The sequence below is a fragment of the Oryctolagus cuniculus genome, chromosome 1 (assembly GCF_051225735.1).
Source record: "Oryctolagus cuniculus isolate XC-2025 breed Fujian yellow rabbit chromosome 1, ASM5122573v1, whole genome shotgun sequence".
NCBI classification, from domain to species: Eukaryota; Metazoa; Chordata; class Mammalia; order Lagomorpha; family Leporidae; genus Oryctolagus; species Oryctolagus cuniculus.
Genome location: NC_142867.1, coordinates 231,051,326 through 231,073,031, shown reverse-complemented (window position 1 = coordinate 231,073,031; position 21,706 = coordinate 231,051,326). Strand labels below are relative to the sequence as shown.

Here is a 21,706-nt window from a genome sequence, read left to right as displayed (position 1 = left end):
TGGAGAACCCACAGGCCTCGTACACCCCACCCAACTGTCCGCCCACGGCTCTGGTCCTCTGGCTTCTCGCCCTTCAACACGGACCCAGGCCCGCCCATCTGCTACTGAGCTCCCGCGCGGCGCCCCCTCCTCACTCCAGCCCTCCTGGCCCCATCTATCATAGCCCCGCCCCATGTTAGGGCCGCTCTTCCCGGAGTCCCGCCTACAGGCACGACCCCGTCCCTTCCTCTCCCGGGTGCCCCAGTCAGCGGTCATCCCCGCTCGTGTCCCAGGCCGGTCAGGGCTCCACCACAGCTCCGCCGCGGCGGGTAGGAGTGCCCCGCCCACAGCGCCAGAGGCTCCGCCCACCGGGCCGCGCCCTCCCCCACTCCGCTCACCCCTGGGTCCTCCTGGCTGCAGGCGTCCGACATTGGCTCGGGGTCGCTCCATCCACCTAGGGGAGGTACCGCTGTGTCCTGCGCGCAGCGAGGCTGAGGGGCTGGCGCTTTGCAGGCTGCACCAGCCGCGAGTTCAAGTACTGACTGGTCACTATCCAACTTTGGGACCACCCCAGGTCACCCCCCCACTCCCCGCAACCACCACCACCATCCTCACTCCCAAAGTCAGATGCATCGTCTCAGAGCCCTCAAACTGCACTGCGGCTAAGGATAAAGCTGGGGGGTCAGCCGTGCCATCTGAATCCCAAGGAGATGGGCTAGGGCTCCCTCTGCAAGCCGGGCTTGGTCACACACACACCGAGGGAAGCGTGGCCGCGAAGGCGGGCCTGGAACGGGGTGGTGGTGTAGGGCCCATGAATGTGCTCCGAGAACGGGCCACTGGCGCTTTGGAGCCTGAGGCCAGCAGGACCGGGGGACCCCACAGTCAGCCCGGGTCACCCGCTTCCCAGGGCACCCGTCGCCCCCCAGGGACGTCCAGGTGCTTTCTGTCCAGGCCTGGCCTGCTCTGCTGCTGCAGGTGCAAAGTGGAGGTGCGGGCGCAGAGAGAAGGAATGGGGTGCTGGACAAGGAGCCCGGGGGAGCCAGGGGAGAGAGACGTGAGACGCCAGCTCCCCTCCCCACGCAGCCCCTGCCCTCAGGTGTGCGTGGGGCAGGCCTTGGGATCCTCTCCCTTTTCTCCCAGGCAGGCTGGCGGGGGCTTCCAGGAAGCCCTCCCCGCCTTCTGTTTCTTTCCGGCCTGGACTCTGCCACTCCCGCGCCTGCTGCTCCCCATTCTCCCTGCCTCTTCCGCCCTGCAGGCTCTCAGGGGAATCTCCCAACGGCCCCGGCCCCGGCCCCGTGGCTTCCCCAGGTCCTCACCCCAGCCCCGTGCCCAGGCGCTGTCCCCGCCCTGTCCGAGGACACCGCTCCTCTGTGTTTCTTTCATCCTGGTCACCTCCCGGCTGAGCTCCGGGCGTCCCATGCCTCCTCCACGCTGGCGTCTGGCGCAGCAACTGTTTGCTAAGGAACGCGTGTGAGTTTAATAAACTGAGCGACAGTCATTGGAAAACACATTTAATTTCCAAGTAAACAAAGATGTTTGTACATGAAAGTCTTTCATTAGTGAAACAATTATTATCAGAGTAACGAGCTGAAAAATACAGCAACTTGGTACAAGACTGAGGTAACAAAATACTTCACACCAAGAACCTAGAGAACGCCACAGAGGGCTGCCGCCCGGCGTGGCTGGCTGCGGCGCGGAGGTTCACAGGGACAAAGTGCACACACAGCTGCATGCGGGGGGCTGCCCGGGGCAGAGTGCAACAGAGCCCACGGGGAAGGAACGGAAATGCAGAGACTCGTAAGCAACGGAAAGCTACGCTCCGCGCCACATTTTGAATGCTAATTGGAAAACCATGCATTTTGGCACGAAGATTTACTGAAGATTATACCATACTAATAACTTAAGTACTATTGTTTCGTTACCGAAGGGTCACAGTCGTTCAGAGATGGGGCGCGCTGCGAGCAGGACTTCGGCGCTGCCCGAGGGGGCCACAGTCTCCTGCGGCCCACGCCCTGAGGCGGTCTCCAGTCCGGGCTACAAGCTCCCAACGCCCAAGGGAACGCGGCTCTTGCCCATACTGCACTTGTATTTAACACTGACTTTTTTTTTTTTTTTAAGCCTACGACATAAACACTGTGAACGTTCAGACCCAACTCTCTCCTTGCACGGATGGACTCGCTCCGCTCCCGGCTGCTCGGAGCCAAGCGGCCCTGGGCCAGCGCCTCGCCTGGCCCTCACTGCCGCTGCCTTGCGAATCCAGAGGCCGGTCAGTCTGTCAAACCCTTCTGAAGCCTTTCCAGGGAAATCTGCTCGAGACTGTACCCCGTGCCCGGAGAGAGCAGGGGCTGGGTGGGGGGACTGCCTTGTTCAGGCCCATGAGGGCGGGGCTGGGTCTGTCCTGGCACACAGGAAGCACTGGCAGGGGTGTGAGTGAATGAACTGTGCAGACGGCCTCTTATTTCTAAGGGACTCTTAGAGGGGTTTCTGTTTCTTGCCTTTTTAAACATGAAATCACTCAACATGTCAGTCGGCTGGAGGGCTAAAAAGTCACTTCTGGTGTCACCAAAAGGAAGCCCTGGTTTTGGCAACGTCCACCTGGTGGCTGCCGGCACCTGCAGCGCGGGCACAGAGCTGGGCCCCACGCGAAGACTACAGCGGACCTGGCTGTGCGAACGGCCTCCTGTTTTCATGGACCACCTGTGAGATACACATCTCCTGGGCTTGGGAGGTGGGAGGCCATGATCAAAGACATATTGGCCATCTCAGTGAGAAAGGGGAAAATCAAAACTATCAATTCAGCTGGCGAGGGAGAGCAGGTCTCCCCTAGTCAGAGTCCCCCAAGTGTCACCCCTTCACGTCGCACAGTCCGACGGGGCGCCCAGTGTGCTGCCGGCCAGGGAGGAGGGGCCTGCACGCTCACCGGGCAAGTTAAGGGCAGGATTTCTGCTGCCCTCCCCCCAAATCCATCCTCTGCAGGGTAGCTCAGCTGCCTTGAGTTACAAAATGCATTCCACTGAGGGCCAACAAAGGACTTCCAGGGAGCGGCGGGTGTCTTCCTGGGACAGAGCCACCAGCTGCCTATTCCACAGGCCATGGATACTTCTCTATATCTTTCATTTTGGGGGTGCCATGATCCATTGCTTAAAAACAAACCACCTGCACCCTATTCCACAGAACGCCTCCAGTGGTTTCGCCAACGTTTGCGCGTGGTGGCCAGCCAAGGAGCCACACACAGAGGAGCTTTCTTCCAGGCTGAGTCCACCTCCAGATCTCCCCCGCGCCCCGGCTCACAGGCCTCCGCGTCCGCAGCGCGAGGACCAGCAGCACGGCGCTCGCATGCTTGGCCCGAGCTCCCAGGCAGAGCCGATCATCACCCGGCTCCGTCCCAGGCACTCTTCTGCAGTAGTGGAGGCTCCCACGTGGCGCTACGAGGCTCTGAGCCAACAATGTCTAACCAGATTCTCCAAGAGTCCAAGCTAAGAACGTCTCTGGGAGGGGATGAGGGATCGGTCCCAACTCGTGAAGAGACTGAACACTGAATTGTGGTTGTGCCATTTCAGATTAGCTCAGAACAAAGTGCTCATGACAAAGAAGAACGACCAGAAGACAGTCTGACTTAAGGGAGCCCAAGATTCCGGGGTTTGGGGACTGCCATTTGTGTGTGCCCCACAGGGCAGTGGGAAGAGTGGAGAAACTCAAGGAAAACAAGTAGCCGATGTTCTGATCCGAACTTAAGACAGAATCAGATTCAAGGTAGGGTAGGTATGAACGCTGCGTGGTTCCGGGCAGAGGTGTCTGGAGCGGCTGGTGTTGTCACGCAGATCCCCGCGGCCCATCTGAACTCACTGGTAGAGCTGGGTGCACGCGTCCAGGCCCCGGCTAGGGGTGGCTGTGCACAGCACCTGTGGCCAAGGTTTGGTGCGTCCACTTTGCCATCTGGATGGACGTCCCTAGTCTTTGCTTGAACAGGGGGCTGGTTTCCGAGCACAGCCAGGCTCAGCTGCAGAAGGCGATCCTGACGACAACTCCTTTCCTAACCGGATCGCTCCAGTCTGTCACCATGTGAGCCCAATCCAGTGGCGGGTCCTATTCCCGGTTCCTGGCATAGATGCTGATGGCGTGCGTCTCACCCAGGAGCTCTGAAGGGTGGTTTGATGCCTGGAAGATGTGAACTTGGAAATCACCATAGCAATGGGGACCAGAAACTCGGTCTCTTTCAGAAAACTGCTTTGGGGTTTCCTTCTCCCAGTTAGGATATCCGAGCGAGAGACAGACAGACAGACAGAGGGGAGGAAGGAAAAGGAAGATGAGGGGGTGGGGAGGAAGAGGAGGGAGAGAGAAGCTATGATGACAGAGGAACTTATTATTTTGAATAAAAATGTATTTGTGCAAAATAAAAGGTGAGCGGTCAAGGCTGACATTTGTGGGAAGAGCTCCTAACTGGACGCAGACGCTGGACGGTTCACTCCCTGGCTTGGCTCTCCGGTCACATGGCCATCACCGATGGTGCCCTTGGACTTGGATGAGGAGGACTTGCTGGTGACTGCATCTGGGGGCAAGACTGGAGGAGCTTAAGGCCTCAGTGTCACTCAGCTCCCCGGCGTGATGATCAGGAGTCCCGGCGGGGTCCTGTCCTGGCAGTGCAGGCAAATGGGGGAGATGAGGGCATCGGAAGCCTCGCCCTGCGGGGCCAGGTTGGTGCCACGTGGCTTCTGTGCACCCCAACTCTGTGAGCTCCGTGGCCTCCAGGCTGCTTCCAGGGAGAAAAATGTCGCAACCTCCCATCTGGGCGTGGTGGGGCAGGGAGAGGAGAGAAGGGCTCCAGGCCCTGCCAAGAGGGGGCACAGGAGCAAGCGAGCTGGCCAGCGGCCCAGTCCACAGTCCTGGGCCAGGTCCTGTCTCAGAAGGGCTGACAGCGACAAGGCCTGGAAGGGCCCCAGGGGCCCAGGGAGCAGGCCTTCCAGATGAATAGCACCCATAGGGACAGAAAACAAGACACGAGTTAAGGCATTGTTTGTTTACAGTAAAAGAACGCAAGGGACCCTTAACACAGGAGGAACCTGGGCTCGCTCTCGGCATTCATGGAGGACAGGGTTAAAGCGGGCCTCAAAGCGAACGAAGTGTGTGATGTCACCAGTCTCGTGCCAAAATGCATGTTTCTCCGAGTTCACACCTGCTCGTGCACGTTGTACAAAATCTGTACAGAATCTGCGGCGGCGCCGTGGGCGAGCAACGCCGTGTGTCGTTGGGTTGTGACAAGCCTGCGGCACAGCCTGTCCCTGCTCCCTGGCCCCGCTCGCCGCCACGCGCCGCTGCTGGCCGCTGTCCACTCTGCGTGCGGCGGGAAGCACGGAGAACCCAACGCGGGCCGACTGCGCTCCAGCGGCAGAAGCAGCTGGTGGACGGACGAAGACCCAGAGTCAGAGAGCGCAGGGCGGAGAGTCTGGGGTCCAGCACCGGCCCCCGCGGGGTGGCGCCGCGGAATGAGTGTCATGAGTCGCTGGGGACTGACAGGTGGATCCTGCACTGGGGGAGCCCTCGGGCGCTGTGAGGCCGGCGCAGGCCGTGCCCCCGAGTCTGGCTGGGGGGGGGGCCCAGCGCCCTGGCCCCAGCCTGTGCCCAGGACTGCTCTTCACCACCAGGCCCGGGCTGGGCTCCCAGAAGCCTTTGCAGTCACGCCAAGTCCTGCAGAGACTCATTCAAACGACATAAGGTTTGCAGGTACCTAGAAGAGAAAGCTCAGCCTCTTGTCAAAGTTCCTACCTCTCAGAAAGGGCCAAGGGGCGTTCTTTAGGAGAAGGGGCAGGTCGGGGGAGCGGGCACAGTGCTAACGACAGCCAGCAGGTGTTCAGTGACCATCCTGTGCCGGGCACTGCTCTGAACTCCTCAAATGTGCCAGGACCTCGAGTCCTCCCATCGACCCCGCTGGGCAGGTGCCGGGAGCACACCCATTATGAAGATGAGCAAACTGAGGCTTAGAGAGGCTACGTGTCACAATAAGTAAGCCCAGGCTCTCAGCCACTGTCCCATGACCAAAACAAGCCTGTGCCTGGGGTGGGGAGGAGACGAACCCAGCAGGAATGGGGCCAAGGCCCCCGGGGGTCAAACCAGAGAGAGGGGTGTGGTCGGGAGACGGAAGTCTGTACGAGGAAGCACAGGAGGAGGAGGAGAAAGCTTGGGAATACTGGGAACCCCAAGACCTCCCCACTGCTGGGCCCCAGGACCGGAACCTGGGAAGATCCCAGCCCTGAGGTCAGAGTGGTTCCGCTTCTGGCCCAGCGGCCCTCAGCCTCCCAGCCCCGGGACGCCTACCCCAGCACTGTGGTGGGTTCCAGATTTGAACAGGATTTCATGCAAATAAACCCAACCGGGTGTTCACTTGCTCAGAATGATAAACTGGAAAAAAAAAAAAGTGTGTCCTTGTGCGCAGGAGACTGTTGTCAGAACGGCCACGGCAGTGCTGCCGGCAGGAGAAAAGGCAAGACGGCGAGGGTCACTCGCCAAGAGCGCGGCGCACGAGCAGCTCCCAGCGGGCTGGGCGGCTCCAGGCGCCACAGGGACTGACTGATGGCCCGAGGTGGGCCCCCTGGGTGGCAGTGGGCTGGGCGGAGTGACAAGGCAAGGCCTTAGCTTCTGCCCTGTGGTAGCAGAAGAATGGGTTTGAAAACTCAGTACAAATAAGCGGATGACAGCGCCGTGGAAATAAGCGGATGACAGCGCCATGGGTGCAGAGAGATGTCGGGAATGCATGGGAGGAGACTCCAGGTCACTGAAGAAATGTGCGGCTCTGGTTCTATTTATAAAAAAATAATTGTAAAAATGCACCAAGATGACGCAGGGAGGAATCCAGTGTGTTCTCTGAGATGGTGAGCGGTGAACGCAAGGGGGGGGGACAGAAGTAGGAGGAGGCCTGTCGAGGAGGGGGGGGGTGTTCCAGGGCCCCGGGGATGACTGTGTTTAGACGGGGAGCTAGGTACGCAGGTGCGTGCTCACTGCTGTGTTTACATCTTACACGGAGGACATAACTGAAGTGGACTCAGTGTTGGCTAAGCTCAGCATTGAGAAATGCAGTGCTGGGATTCCCTGTGCGAGCAGGTGTCTTCCCGGCACCTGCCGTGCCCTCCTTGCGCCCCTGTAACTGGCTTGGATGACCCTCGGCTATCCGATTCTTAGGGTATTGCCAACGTTTTCTTACCTACGTATAGCCCAGAGTGGGAACACTTGGTGGAAACTAAATTAGAAATAAAAAGGGGAAAATGAAAAATATTTCCTCCCCAGGTCTGAAGATTGGACAAAAAGACTTTAAATTGCAAGACCTTGCTGTGGCACTGTGCATCTGCCAGTACCTGAAATTCCATCCTCTGTCCTTCCAACCAAAACCACCCCTCCCAGTGGGTTCGCCCCGCCCCCTCTGCCCCCACCTGCTGTAGAGCGGCTGCTGGCTGCTGCCCTAGACAGGGACAAGGGGTTCTTGCTCAGGGCCCCCTGGCTATTCCTGCCAGGTGTCAAGGCTGCCGGCACAGACAGGGCAGAGACCAAGCCTTGCTCCGTCCCCGCCCCTCACCCTGCCTCTCCTTCCTCCTGCAGCCAGCTGGCCACCTGGGAGCTGTCAGGGCCACCTGTGAGGCACCTGCGCGTGGCTTCAGTGTGCTGTGCTCTTAGCGGTGCTCATGGCTCATGAGGGCCCCCAGGCACAGCAGTGGGAGCAGGCGGAGGGGCTGCCCTCTTGGAGGACAGGGAGCTGAGGTGCAGCCCCTGGGTCCTTCTGACCCACCTGGGGATAGCTGGCGGCCAGAATCCCCGGTCTTCCCTTCCAGGGACAGACCGCCACCTTGGCTTAACCTGCAATGGTATGAGAGCAGTCTGGCAATGACAGGCTTGGGGTGGCCGTGTGTCGTTTTCCAAATGCGATATGCACAGACCTCCACAAGGTTGTGAAGTGGAATTCTGGTGCAAAACGTTTTTAAACCCACACACAGCTCTTCCCATGAACGTTCCGGAGGCTTCTCGCGGGCCTGGACACAGCGGGGACCCGGCTTTCGCAGCGCTGGCCCCCTGGCTCCGCTACCTCTACCTGGTGCTCCTTTCAGGCCACCACACGCCCACCTCCCATCAGGGGTCACACAATAGGGGTCTCCTGAAGGTGGCACAGGTGCTGGGGCCTGTGTCGAGGACAGTGCTGCAGGGGACATTCTTGGGCGTATGTTTTGGAGGTCAGGAGTGAGCACATCCCCGAGGCAAATTCCTAGCAGTCAGGGAAGTGTCATGGCAGGTGCCGGCACCCCTCCCCCGCCATATGGGTGCCAGTCAGGGAAGTGTCGTGGCACCGCAACTGAAGCTGCCACCTGCGGCGCCGGCACCCCCCCCCCCAATATGGGTGCCAGTTTGTGTTCTGGCTGTTCTACTTCTGATCCAGCTCCTTGCCAATGGCCTGAGAAAGTCGCGGAGGATGGCTCACATGGGAGACCCACTGGCTACCCACATGGGAGACCCAGATGAAGCTCCTGGCTCCTGGCTTCAGCCTGGCCCAGCCCCAGCCGTTGTAGCCAATTGGGGAGTGAACCAGCAGATGGAAGATCAATCTCTCTCCCTCTCTCTCTCTCTCTTTATCTCTCTCTCTCTCTCCCCATAACTTTGACTTTCAAAGAAACAAATGAATCTTTAAAAAGAATTCCTAGCAGTCACCAGGGTGAGTCACAGGTTCACCCTTGGACTGGTCCTGTCCTGCGGTGTTAGTTTGTTGGGGACTATAATCTATAATCTATAATCTCCACCAGCTTCTCACGCATGTCTTCATCACATCACAGATGCGACTCTGACCTGGGCGCGGACCCTGGGGCCTGCCCCTAGAGCCCTCCCCCTGCTGTCCACAGGCATCGCTTTGAGGGGCCGAGAAGTCTGTGCTGTCCTCCTGGACCCAAACACCTGGTGTGAGCTCGCCTGTGCTGAGGTCCCCTGGCCTTGGAGCTGCTGCCCACCCTTCCTCCGGAAGCTGTCACCATCTAGCGCGCGCCCGCTGCTCGCTCCCCAGACAGGCCGAGGGGAGGGGTCCAGCGACCCCAGCTCCCTCCCATCGCTGTGCATGTTTCTGCTGCCCACGGGGTCCTGCCTGCCCGCCTCAAGGCGGGAGCTGGGAGCAGCCTCTTCTCTCCAGGCCTTTTGCTCATCTGTAGTGGGGTGGGACGGGGGAAGTAGAGGCAGCAGAGCTCGTGGCTTAAGTTCAGGATCCCAGCCCCACCGCTCCCTAACGGAGGGGACTGGGTCGAGTGCCTGCCGCTGGCTGAGCCTGGGGAGCCTCAGAGTGAAACGGACACAGCGAGAGGACCTACCTCCGAGGGGCGTGGGGAGGATTCGGCCGATTCCTGCATGTGACGCATTTCGCACAACGCCTGGCGAGGAGAGGGTGGGCGTGGTGGGGGAGCAGCCAGGCCAGAGCCAGGCCCGGCAGCCAGAGGGGGCGCGCAGCAACGCAGATGCCCCGGGGCGCCACACAGCGGGAAGCGCTGGCCCCTTCTCGGCAGCCCTGCCTGGCTCCTGGTTGGCCCGCAGGTGGGTTCGCTGCTGTGCCTCTTCCCGAGGGTTGGGGACAGGGAGGCCCCTTGTCACTGTGCAGTGTCCCCCAAGAGCAGCAGCTGAATAGATGCTGGGGCCCGACCCCTGGGCCACCTGACTGTGCTCCCAGTGGGTGTTTGGTGGCATTTCCTTCAGTGGGGAAGACACGGGCACTGGACTGGAAGCTGCAATGTGGAGCAGGGCTTGGTTCTGAGTGGAGAAAGGATCCCTCGTCTAAGATGGGGATTCCAAGGCGGGGGTGTGCTGGGAGCAGAGCTAATGGGCTCGCAGGGGAGCCGGAGCCTTGTTCCCCGAGGCCCCCCAGTCTCAGGGCGAGGGCGGCCGTTTCTGCGGACAGGCGGGGCCTGGGGCCTTTACCTGAGGCCTGTTGCTTTTACACGCGTCGTCCAGGTGCTTGTGCCACAGTATTGCATGGAATCGGGAGCCAGTCTGGAACTTGTAAACATTGCCTGGGGGGCAGAGAAACCACTGGTTACCGAGAGGGGTACCTGGCAGGTCGGCCTGTGCCTGTGACGGGAGGGAAACAGGGGACTAAACCTAGGGAGCTCAGCCGCAGCCCCCTCCCCCGCACCGCCTCCTGGGAACGGGCTCAGAGCCATGCTTCGGGCCCCGGTGCCTCTGGCTATCTGGTGGAGCCCGGCCGTTACACATGCGTAATGTAAAGTGCACAGCACATCTGCAGTCCTGTGGAACCAAGGGGTGACGCACTGCACGCAGGCTGCTGTGTTCACGCACTGACTGTGAGGACCAAGGCAGCCCTGGCGCTGTGCTGTGCTTTCACAGAGCATAAATGGGGTTTCAACGCATCGGCGACATGGGTGACTTCCCTGGGACACTGCTACATTTTGGTTTGGGGTTTACACTCACAGTGGATGGGTTCAGAGGTCACTGAGCGTTAACTAAGACGTGACTTCTTCCCTGCTCCGGCTCTCGGGCCCCTTGGATTCTACTCACTGACCCTGGCCACCCCTGCGTCACCTTCCCTCTGCGTGGGGACAATGCCTTCCTCCGGCATTCCAAGGTCCCTTGGCTGGCACCGCTGTGCACTGAGCACCGCCTAGGGGCTTGCTATGAATGCAAGGGTCTGGGTCTCTGTCCCAGATCTGCCGACTCCAGGTCTGAACTGCAGCAAGACCCCGGGGTTGTGTACGCACGGGACCCTAAGCTCAGATCCTAAGCTCAGTATTCCTGCTGGGGGGCTTTCCAGGCCGCAGTCAGAACCTAGGACCTGGGCAGCCTGGGAGCTTTGCCACGCCCCTCTTCCCCAGCAAGGTTGTGGGGGGAGGGTGGGACCAGAGACACTGGGAGATAGCGGGGAAGGTCAAGTTAGAGCTTCTGGTAGACACAGGTTTCCGCCCTGGGTTGTCTGTGGACTTGTACAGCCTCCTGGCACAGGCATGCTGAGGTGGGGGTCTCCCAAGAGCCACAGCGCTTCTAGCCACCATGTGGCCTGCCCTGTGCAGCTTCACGTTATTTACTGAGAGACCCTGAAGTTACTGCTCCAGCGGTGATGGGTCCCGGCAGCCACAGGTAAGGCCCACAGCCCCACATCCTGCACACGGCCGCCATGCCCTAAGCAGTGTCCTGGACAGCGAGGGGCCGGGTGAGCAGCGGCACCCGGAGCGCTGCATGGCTGCAGAACGCACTCTCGGCGGGCACGGAGGCGGGAGCGAGGGGAGGGCGGCTCGCTCCGCTGCCCACCTTTGTCAGGGTTGTTCAGCTGGAAGACGTCCGGGTGCGCGGGGTCGTCGGGCAGCTGTGCCATCCAGCCCACGATGGACACCTTCTTGCCGGGCGTGGATTTGTACTGGAGGAAAGTGACAGAGGCGGAGGCCCGGGTCTGGGGCCATCCCTTCACAGGGAGGCTGATCTGGGCCGAGCCAGGCTCCTTCCCATCCCCACCCCCATCCCCGCAGGCCGCCCAGCTCCCTCCTCTGCTAGCCCGAGCCCCACCCGGGAGTCCTCGCACGACACTTACGTGTTTCCGGTCTGTGCCCCGCAAGGACTTGGCTCCGTAGTACAGCAGGGTGGATCCTGAGAGAATGACCCAGTACCTGGTCCACGAGGACAGCTACAGAGGAAGGCGAGGCACAGTGACCACAATCTGGGCCGTGGTGGGGATGGCGTGGCCCCCGGCTGCCCGATTACCCGCCCTGCAGCCCTGCCGATGCCGGCGCAGGCCTCAGGCTCCCCAGCCCTCCGCCATCTGCCGGCAATGCCAACTCCAGCCAGGGCCAGGAGGCAGGCAGGCTCCTCCTCACTCCCTAAGTCCTCCTTTCTGAAGGCAGGGCCAGGACACCTCTCCTACTTGTTTAGGTGACCTGGGCCTCAGAGGGCCCTAGGAAAGGCACGTTAGCACCCACACACGCTACCCTGAGGCCCAGAGGGAGCCCCCACGTGTCCTCTGGGGTGGGGGGGCACTATTCTGTCCTGATTTCTGGATGTAGCAATGGAGGCTCTTCCCACTCGGGGCACGGCCAGGGCTGGCCCCAGGCCCCTTGCTGCTGCCTCTGCTGCAGGTGCGCCTGCACTCACCGCGGGCTTCCGGCCCTCCTTGAGCAGGGTTTTCCTTCTCAGAGGTCCCTCTATGGTGGGCACGGCCGTCGAGCTCCCCAGGGTGCAGATGCAGGGACCTGTGGGGCTGAGGGAGACGCAGTCAGGTGCGGCCTTGGAACTCCCCTGGGTTCCCAGGGGCCCCGTTGCTAAGGCCATGCTGTTGCTGCAGGCAGAGCCCCACCAGGGCTGGGGCGAGGCCAGGGGGCAGGGGTCAAGGCCACCGGAGAGCACAAAGGTCTGCTGGCAGCTGAGTGCTGCTGTCCCTGTCTTCCTGAGGGCTGCGAAGCTCCAGGCTCAGGCACCAAGTGCCCCACAGCCCTGCCCCTGGCAGCCCCCTACCCAATCCTGACACCTCCGCCGTGGCTTCCTCCTGGCCATGTCCAGGGCTCACACCTGCAGGTTTCCTCTGCACCTGGGAACAGCAGGCCTTGCAGCCTCAGCTCTGGCAGTGGGGACGAGGCAGAGGGACGGGCGGACTGGGAGGAGGGAGGAGGGACGGAGCCAAGGCCACCATGGCCAGCTCCTCCTCCAGCTCTTCCTCCCACCCTTTCCCTTGGGGATCAGGCGCCACCTACAGGCAAGGATATCCAAGTGCACGGCCAGCCCAGCCCTCTCCCATGCCCAGATCTGCATCTGCTGCCGGGGCTGGAGGCACCTCAGCCATCGCGCCTTCTCCCCACGCCTGCCCACAGCTCGAGCACCAACATTGGGGTTTCTTCTTTCTTCCCTGCCCTCACAGCCTAAGCAATCCCAAGACGTACTGAGTCTGCCTCTACTTTTCCACCTTAGGCCCCTGGATCTTCGGACGGCTGCTCAGTGCTGTCCTGCGTCCACTCTTGCCTTCTTCCTGAGCCCTCTCCACACTGTGGCCAAGATCAAGGTCATGCCACCACCTGCTCCTCCCCACCCAATGGCTCCTCCCTGCTTTTTAAGGTATGGGTTCCAGCCTCATTTTGGGCCCCCTCCCCTCTCATTCCTTACAACACTGGTGACCCTTCCCCCGCCCTTGGAATCACCTTCACTTCCTGCCTCATGGCCCCTGGGTTGTCCCTTTGGCTGGGGACATTTCCCCTACTTGGGACTTCCCGTTATTTGGCCAGTTCCTTCCACTCTTCCGGTCTTCGCCCACATCGCCTCTCTGGGGTGTTGCTCACAGACGCAGCCTCTAGCTACGTGCCTGGCACCCAGCAAGCACCCAGACAAATAAATGAGTACCTGTAGACGCAGCTCCGGGTCCTGGGAGAATTCCGAACCGGAACCCGCCAGTTAGGCCCCAGCGTGGCATAGAGACGTCCCCTGCTTCAGAGGAAAAGCGCTGAATTTTAGCAACAGCCCGGGAAGACCAGACACTCCCCAAGGCGCCTGGATGGCCATTAGCTCAGGAAAGCCTGTGGTCACCCTCCCCGATCCCTGCCCCAGGCCCCCGCGTCCCTACAAGTTCATCTGGGGCACGGCTGGAGCTGCCTGCTCAGTGCACGCGACACTCCTCAGAGCCCGCGTGCCGTCTCCACCTCCACGCTCTTTTTCTCATTAACTTGTATCCAGTACTCCCTCCCTTCCCCCTTCCCCCAGTGTGAGGCTGAGATGTTTCACAGGAGTCGGTGGCCGGCCTGTAAGGCCATGGAAAAGCAGACACAGAGTTGCAGACGACCTCGCACGCCGGGCCGGGCGTAGGTGCAGCATCACCAGGACACAGCTGAATTCCGCACGCCACGTCCTCAGCGGACAGGCTCCTTGGCCACCGCCCAGCAAACCCCGCGCCGCTCCAGGAGCTCCCCGCGGGCTGCCCAGCTGGCCTTTCTCTCGCCCGTCCTCCCCAGCGTGGGTCTTCCCAGGAGGACGTGCAGCTTCCCGCTCCACTGCTTTCGGGGAAGGCGGCACCCTTTCCCGTCTTAGAAGCCTCCCTTCCTGGGGTGGGTGCGTGGTGCGGGGCTTGAGCCACTTCTTCACTCACGTCCTGTATCGGAGGGCCTGGCTTCAGGTCCCGGCTCTGCTCCTGACTCCAGCTTCCAGCTAATGCAGACCCCGGGAGGCAGCGGTAATGGCTCGAGGACTGCACTCCTTGCCATCCATGTGGGAGACCTGGACTGAATTCCCGGCTCCTGGCTTTGGCCTGGCCCAACCCTGGCTATTGCAGGCATTTGGGAAGTGAACCAGTGGATGGAAGACCTCTCCCTTCCTCACTCTTTCTCTGTCTCGTCCTACAAACGAGTGAATGAAAACTCACTTTCTGCACGAACACGAGGCTCCGCCTCTCAAGCCCCCTGCAGCACGTCTACCCCTCAGCTGTCTGCTGGCCAGAAGGTGAAGAAACCCCTTTTGTTGAGTCAGACAAGGTCTGCACCTCCTTTCCGAACAATCCGTGTTCTTCGCAGCGAGTCCTGCGCTGCCGCTCGTTGCCCATCACCAGCCACGTGTGGGGACATCCACACGCACAGCAGGTGCACTGCATACCCCTGAGCCCAGGGCCTCCATCCTCCACCCAGAAAAGAACCGTTCTTGTCTGGCACTGAGGGCCCAGTCTCCAGGGGCCCAAATTCAGGAGTGGAGGGAGTGCACTGGCCCTCCAGGGTGGCTGCCCCAGGACCCTCCCCCTCTGCCCACCATGTGCTCAACCCCCCAACTCCTCTAATGTTACAGGTCCTCATGACGGTCATGGGCTGACACCCCCTTCTCCCCCCCACCCCGGTGAGCTAGGACACAGATGAGACGCCCTGGTATGCTCAACTCCCAGCCCATGGGCCAGGCCGGACAACCTCCACCGCCTCCACCCTCTCCTCCCCTAAGAAAGGGGCTGGGCTGTGTGAGCGAGTTCCACGCTCTACAGGAAGCCAGGAGCCGCGGTGATTCAGATCCAGGGGAAGCACCCGCAGATGCCAGGACTCTCCCCTACGATGGAAGCACCTGCCAGAGCCAGGCCAGAGCCCCGCGCCGAGCACAAGAGGTCACAGCCCCGCGCCGAGCACTGCCAGGGCTGACAGTGAGCTTCTCTGTGTGACGTCTTCATGGCGCCGTCTCTTCCCCTCTTCTCCTGAGCCCAGAGCAGTGCGTGAGCATGGGGACTGTGTGCAGGCACCTGTGGTTCCTCAGTCGGGCCTGTGGCCAGTGCCACCACCTTCTTTCCATCCTTCTCCCCGTGCTGCGTGGTGAGGAGACGTGCGGCAGAACCGGCATTTATCCACAGACAGCCCGAAACCAGCGACTTCTAAGCAGTCTGGCCTTGTAGACAGCCTCTCCTCATGTCCTCCCGGGCTGGAGGACTGACGGGGAGTGCAGGGCGCTGGGGGTCGCAGGCAGACCCAGGGGCCACTGCGTAGTTCATGCTCACGGTGCCTGCTTGCTGACCAGAGCTTTGCTTAGGACCATGTCCCCCGTCCCCCACTAGAGGAAGCCAGGATTTGAGCCTAGGTCTGTCCAGCTCCATAGCCTGGGTGGAGGGAGAGGCAGAGGGGTTGACGCGGCACGGTCTGCCACTAGGACTGGGACTGGGACCATGTCTGGAGGCGCCCACCCCAGGGTCACCCCCGGCCTTCCGCAGGTCTCCCTGGGCTTGCTCAGTGTCTGTTATGCTGCGTGGCTACTCGATGCTGTGGCCCTGGGCTCTCCTGGGGTGGCGTGCTTCCACATTCCCTGGCAGCTTTGGCTGCCTGGCACTTAGGGCAGCACCCTCTCGACCACTGCTTACCATGAGCCAGCAAGTGCTCCTGCCACGAGCCCCAGCCCCGGGGAGGGGCAGTTATCTTGCCCTGTTTTCTAGGACACTGAGGCTCGGGGAGGCAAAGCCACTTGTCCCAGCTGTCATTAGGGATGGAGATGTAAGTTCCCCCCAGCGGGACGCGCACTTCCCCACGTGGGCCAAGGGCCTGAGCCACTGTGGCTGCTCCAGGCTGACGAGGCCAGAGTCACGGTGACCTTCCCCAGGCCAAGCCTTCAGGGGAAGAGAGTTAGGGGGCTAGTGACCAGCCACGTGAGCCCCATGGTGCCAGAGGAGGGCGTGATGGGCTGGGGGGCTCCAGCGGGTCCAGGTAATCTGGCCACTTCCTGCTTTGACAAGACTCGGGAGCTGAAAGCTTGGGGCCAGCAAACACCAAAGGAATGAGTAGTGGCAGCAGGTGAACCCCAGAAGTCACACAACTTCTCGGACTGCCATGGGGGCTCCCCCAGACCAGCTCCCTTTCCCACTGTCACTCTGGCAACACGTGGCTGAACACAATGTGTCCCAGGAAGGCCATGGGACACGAGACTATCATCTCCTTTCAGGTGCAGCTCACTGGGGAAGACAAAGCTGGCAACCAGGTCTGTACCCAGGGTGTGCAGGATGACGACGACGATGATGATGGCGATGAAGGTGGTGGTGACGGTGACAGTGGTGGTGACGGTGAAGGGTGGCAGGCACAGTACTCAGCAGTATTCATTCATTATCTCACTTCATCACACCACTCGGTGAGGTTGGTGCTGTTAGGATCCCCCTGAGGCTTGGAGGGGTGGAGCCACTTGCCCAAGGTCACGCCATCAGGAGCAGGAAGGGTAGGGGGTGCTGTTGAGGCGCAGGCAACCGGGGTAGAGTAGGCCAACAGCACCACGGGCATTCAGACCAGCCCAAGTGAGTCTGAAAGGCACCGCCCCCCGCCATCATATTCTAGGGTGCAGATCTCCTGGGGGTTAAAGGTCACAAGGCTCTGAGTCCCCGTTGCTAGTCTAGGGGGCTGGGGAATGGAGGGCAGTCTCGGATAATAGCCACGCTGAAGCCTCGGTCATCTTGTTCCTAGCAGAGGGAGGGCTCCCCACCCGCACCCTTGCTCAAGCGCAGAGAGGCCCTGGTCGGAGTGCACCCGTGGAAGTGGCCAGGTGATGCTGCTCATCCACCTGCACCTGCAAACCCCTGATGGGAAGCAGTCCCATGAAGCTTTGTCTGGCCTTGGCTACTTCCTGTTGACTCACCCTCATCTGCAGGCAGGAAGCTGCCACCCTGAACTGTGCTGGCCCTGGGAGGCCCCTGGCCCCAGGCAGTGCTCTGGGAGGCCCTTGACTCCCTGCGAGCCGCACCCCTCCCTGGCCCAGCTGTAGCCTGGACAGCGTGCCTGATTCACGCGGCAGGTCCCTGGGAGCCACACTTGTACGCCAGGCCTCCATCCTTCTGAACAACACACAATCCAGCCAAGTTCACCAGATTTTCTCTTCTGGCAGAACTGGACAGGAGCGGCTTCAGGTCAGGCCTCGGGGCCAGGGTCAGCCTGGGAGCTGCAGCACGGACCGCTCTGCATGCTGACAAGTGTGGAGTCTGGCCTGCAGCGAGCGGGGAGGACAGACACAGGCGTGGCAGAGCCCTGCCCACCTCCAAGGCACTGACTCTGGAGCAGGTGAGGCCCGAGGCAGGGGTGCTGCGGGCAGAGGCTTCTCGGTTCCCCGAGCAGCGGCAGCAGCGGACCGGCAGGGCCCAGCCCTGTCTGCAGGGCCAAGGACAGAGGCAAGCACCAGGCTGTGGGCCCAGGGCCCAGGGATCTTCACTCCTTCGGAGAGTCTGCTGGAGGGGCCTCACTCGCCAGGGATCGAGGCAGAGGTTGCTTTTTGTGCATGGGGAGGGGCATGGGGAGGGTGGGCATAAACAGAAGCTTGGCAAATTGTTTCACACGGCCACCACCCCCAGGGGCTGGGCAGAGCCCCAGATTCAGGTACAGGACAGCAGGAGAGGCGCCAAGTGTCTGCGGCAGCCTCCCCGGGGACCCTCCCCACCCTTCACTGCCACCCCAAAGGCCAGCGTGGGCTCCGAGACCGCCTTCAGTCCTGTCCGTCTGTCCCGTCATGGCTGTACCGGAACCCCTGGGTGGCTTTCCTGCCGGTGGGAGGTCCCCATGGGGGGAAAGTCATCAACACCCGAGCGGCCACGTGTATCCTCTCTACAGAGCTGCGCACTGGGCTCAGGGAGGCTGAGGCCGTGCGGTCCCGACTGTGGCGGGAGACACACGGGGACTTGCGAGGTCGGCACACATCCGGGCCCCTCTCTCCAAGAGACCCCAGACACTGCTGGGCCCCACTCCCATTCCACACGACTCAAGGCTCCTGGGGCCTCCACTTGGTCCCCGCGGGCTGCTTGTCGGAGCCTCCCGCTGCACCCTGTAGGCCGCCTGTTGGAGCTTCCTGCTGCACCCTGAGTGTGAGCTTTGCCACCCCTGATGCGCCCACCTATTTCCTCCACAGCCCCGAGAGCGCTGCGCCGCCAGTGCGCCATCTTCCCTCCCCTCCCCTCTCCCACTGAAGGGGCTTCCTCTGCCGCTTAGTGCCCCCCCCACACGCACACACTATGGGCTGTCTCTCTTGCGTGACAAGACCCTCAGCAGAGCCTGGCGACTCTGAGGCCTTGGGGAGGCGGTGGCCACGTGCTCTGTGACACATACGTCATTTCTGGCTGTGTTCCTTTCAAAAAAGCGGAATATTTGTTTTCTGGGTAGAACAGCAACACTTGCCCAAGGTGGGAAATTTGGAGACTACAGGAGATGAAGGAAAGAAGTTCCTTCAGCAACCCCAGGGCTGGGTGATGGTCAGGAGGATGAAGCTCCCACACACGCAGGCGCTGGCCTCTCAAGCGTCCGTCCCGCCCTAGAAACAAACCGCCTGCGCCTCTCTGGGAAGATCCTGACCAGCCAGCACCTCTCCCTGCAGCTGCTGCTGCAAACGCCCCCTCCTCTCACTTCTCAGGAGCAGGGGGCTCTAGGGCCTGCCTGGGAGCCCTGCCCCGCCCCTCCCCGCCGGCCCCTGCCACTCCCCGGCCTTGGGCCACTCCCCGCCCCCTTTGTCCCCATAGCTCTGGGGCGTCAGGTGGATCACAGGGAAGAGTGGGCCCACTCCCTGGGCCCAGACCACTGCGCTGTCCACACTCTGGGCCCTGAGGACAGGAGAGGGTCTTCAGGGCCACCCAGGAGCAGAGAAACGACCCCCACACGACTCCCTGGGTCTGCCCGCTCCTCCCCAGCCCTGCAGGCCTGTGGCCTTGCTGGAGCTGACGTGGAGGAGGGGACAGGTGGAGCAAGGACAGGGTTAGTGCTGCGCCCCCCACCCCCACCCCGACCCTCCCCACAGAGCAGTGCAGGGGCCCATGGGCTCAGGGACACCGTGCAGGTGCTCTTGAAGGCCGGCCACTTGGAGGACACAGTGGACACATGTGGCCTGAGCTCTGGCTGCCACCGAGGGCTGCCTTCGGCCACCAGGCTGAGCAGCCCAGGTGCGAAAACTCAGGGGAGGCAAACTCCACAGATGGGGCCAAAGAAGCCCACCGAGGCTGGACGATGCCCCCTCCTGCCTGCCTGTTCACAGGGGCATGAATGGTGACCCAGGGGTGGCCCTGAGCCAGCAGACAGGCACGTGCTGCGGGGCCACTGGCCAGGTGGCCCTGCCTTTGCTCGTGGTATCTGCCTCCATTTCTCTTCTGGGCCTGAACTAAGCTTGTTACAAGGAATGGGTCTCTGGAGAAGGTCAAAGGTCATGACCCCCCCAGCTTTGGCACTGTCAGGCAAGGTGCTGCTCCCCCCACCCCCCCCCCGCCAGGCTCTTCCCCTCTCAAGTGGGCCCCGCCTCCTCTGTCCCTGGCTCTGGTTCCTGTGCCCGCAGGTGTTAACAGTGCAGGGTGCGCAGCGCCTGAGGGAGCAGCGGGCGGTCTCCGGGCAGGGGGCTGCACTGGCTGACATCCAGGCTCCTGGGGGAGGGGGCAGGACTATTTCCCCTGGGGGAGATGCACGGCTGCGTGCTGGGTGGTGCGGTGGCAGCGGGAGAAGGGAGCGACGCCGAGGGAGGACTTTCGGGCTGCGAGAGCCGAGCCCTCCCTCCTGCTCTCCCAGGGATCTGTGCGTCCCGCCTGCTGACAGCACGGTCTCTCTAGGGAGGACAAGTAGAGGCCAGAGTGGAATGGAAATGGGGGCTGGTGGTCAAGCCACGGGAGCTGGGGCTATGGCTCGATGGGAGAGGACCCCCTTGAAGCAGGGGGTCTCCTGATCCCCCCAGCAAGGAGCAGGTGGCCCTGAAGGCTGCTGGAGAGGCCAGGGGCAGGGCTGGCCATCAGCCTCTGCTCCGAGGGGCTCCCACCCAACTAAGTGCTCGCTGTGGACAGAAAGAGGGTGACCTAGCTGCAGCCACAGGCCGAGGCACCACGCCCTGCACAGTAGCTCTGCCCTGAGGCACGGGGCCTTGGCATGGCTGTCTCTGCTACACCCGGAGCAGCCAGTGCACTCTCCGGCCGGACACAGCTGCTTCCTAAACAGCTACCGGATGAATGGGTGAGTGAGTGAATGAACGATGGACAAGTGAAGAATGAGCGCATGAACGGACAGGTCCAGCTCTGGTTGCTCTTCCCATCTCAGCCTGTGCCTGCCTTTCCCGTCTGATGTCCTCGCTGGCCTGTGTCAGGGCAGATGCTGGCCTGCCTGTCGCCCTCTCCCCAGGAGACGCCTGGCTGGGGCTCAGAGCTCTCCTCCCTGGGCTGGGGTGGCTCCCTGGCTGGGGCTGCCTAAGCTCCCCTAAGGGGAATGGAGCCAGCGGCCTCCGGGAGTCTGGAGGCCCGGGTGTCCAGGGGGAAGGAGCCTCTGAGGTGCGTCCATGGCCTCGGGCCGCCACGCCAGCCCTCCATGTGCGTGAATGGTGAGCATGAACAGCTGTATGCGGGAGAGTGTCAGCATGTGAGCATGCTTGCGTGGGCGTGTACGTTGTGACAGTGTGTGTGTGAGAGTGAGCCAATGTGTGTCTGTGCACACAAGCATCTGTGTGGGATGTGTGTGCAAGAGTGAGAGCGTGTAGTGTGTCTGCACACGTTAGTGTGTGACTATGTGTGCAGCTCTTGGATGCTGGAGGAGGGGCAGACCCGCCTCTTGTGTCACTTGGCCTCCCCTCAGCCCTGAGTCTCCAGGTGGTCCCTTTACCCATGGTGGTGCCACGCTGTGGGAGCGCCCGTTCACGGTGTCTCCTATCTCCCAGAAGCCCTGGCACTGGCCCAGAAAAGCACTGTTTGTGGAGCCCTTGAAGTGGGGGAGCCCCTTTGCCCAGTGTGGTGTAGGGCAACGCTGGCCACCTCCTGGTATCCCTTGGGGGTGGTGGTAAAAGTGCCTCAGGCTGTGTAGGTGCAACCCCCGCAGGGCCCAGCAGGCGGAGCCATGTGCTCACTTCAAGTCTAGTCGGTTCCCAGGCTTCCAGTTTCCAGACCCCAGCCCGTAGCCAACCTGCTCCCAGGACTCCTGCCGCAGCCCCCGGGGCCAGCGCCCAGAGCGGAGGTGCCACGAGGCCGCTCGGAGCATGGGGGCTCACACCCCCAGGCCACCCCGCTCCTCTGCCCGCCAGGCTGACGGAGGAGCCACAGAGCAGCAGTCCCTGCGCGGGGCCTGTCCTCAGCTCCCTGGGGCCCTGCCACCACCCGAGAGGGAGGCCGTGCTGAGGCCACACTCACCTTTCCAGCCCTGTGGACACCTCTTCACTAAACTCTGAGCTCTCACTACTGCCTGGAAAAGGAACACAGACCATGAGCAAGGCGGCCTCGCGGTGGGGCCCAGGCCTCCAAGAATGAAGCTGCTGCGAGGGACAGTGTCCTGGCCGGACAGTGCTTCCCGCTGCCTGCCCA

General features: G+C 61.8%; 1 protein-coding gene across 25 annotated transcripts in view; it reads right to left on the bottom strand.

Annotated features, from left to right (window-relative positions):
* Positions 1-1,474: 1,474 nt before the first annotated feature.
* Positions 1,475-21,706, bottom strand: part of RALGPS1 (Ral GEF with PH domain and SH3 binding motif 1) — a 264,237-nt gene continuing 244,005 nt past the window's right edge. For 14 of the 25 annotated variants that reach the window (XM_089320146.1, XM_089320127.1, XM_089320102.1 and 11 more), the window contains 8 exons: positions 21,536-21,587; positions 13,324-13,407; positions 12,088-12,193; positions 11,531-11,623; positions 11,254-11,359; positions 9,910-10,001; positions 9,309-9,368; positions 1,475-5,704 (listed from right to left, as the gene is read on the bottom strand). In XM_089320146.1, the coding sequence (XP_089176272.1) occupies positions 5,675-5,704; positions 9,309-9,368; positions 9,910-10,001; positions 11,254-11,359; positions 11,531-11,623; positions 12,088-12,193; positions 13,324-13,407; positions 21,536-21,587 (623 nt within the window). In that variant the 3' untranslated portion in view covers positions 1,475-5,674. The remainder of the gene's footprint in view (positions 5,705-9,308; positions 9,369-9,909; positions 10,002-11,253; positions 11,360-11,530; positions 11,624-12,087; positions 12,194-13,323; positions 13,408-21,535; positions 21,588-21,706) is intronic. The other 11 variants (XR_016225247.1, XM_089320171.1, XM_089320150.1 and 8 more) reach the window with 5 other exon arrangements.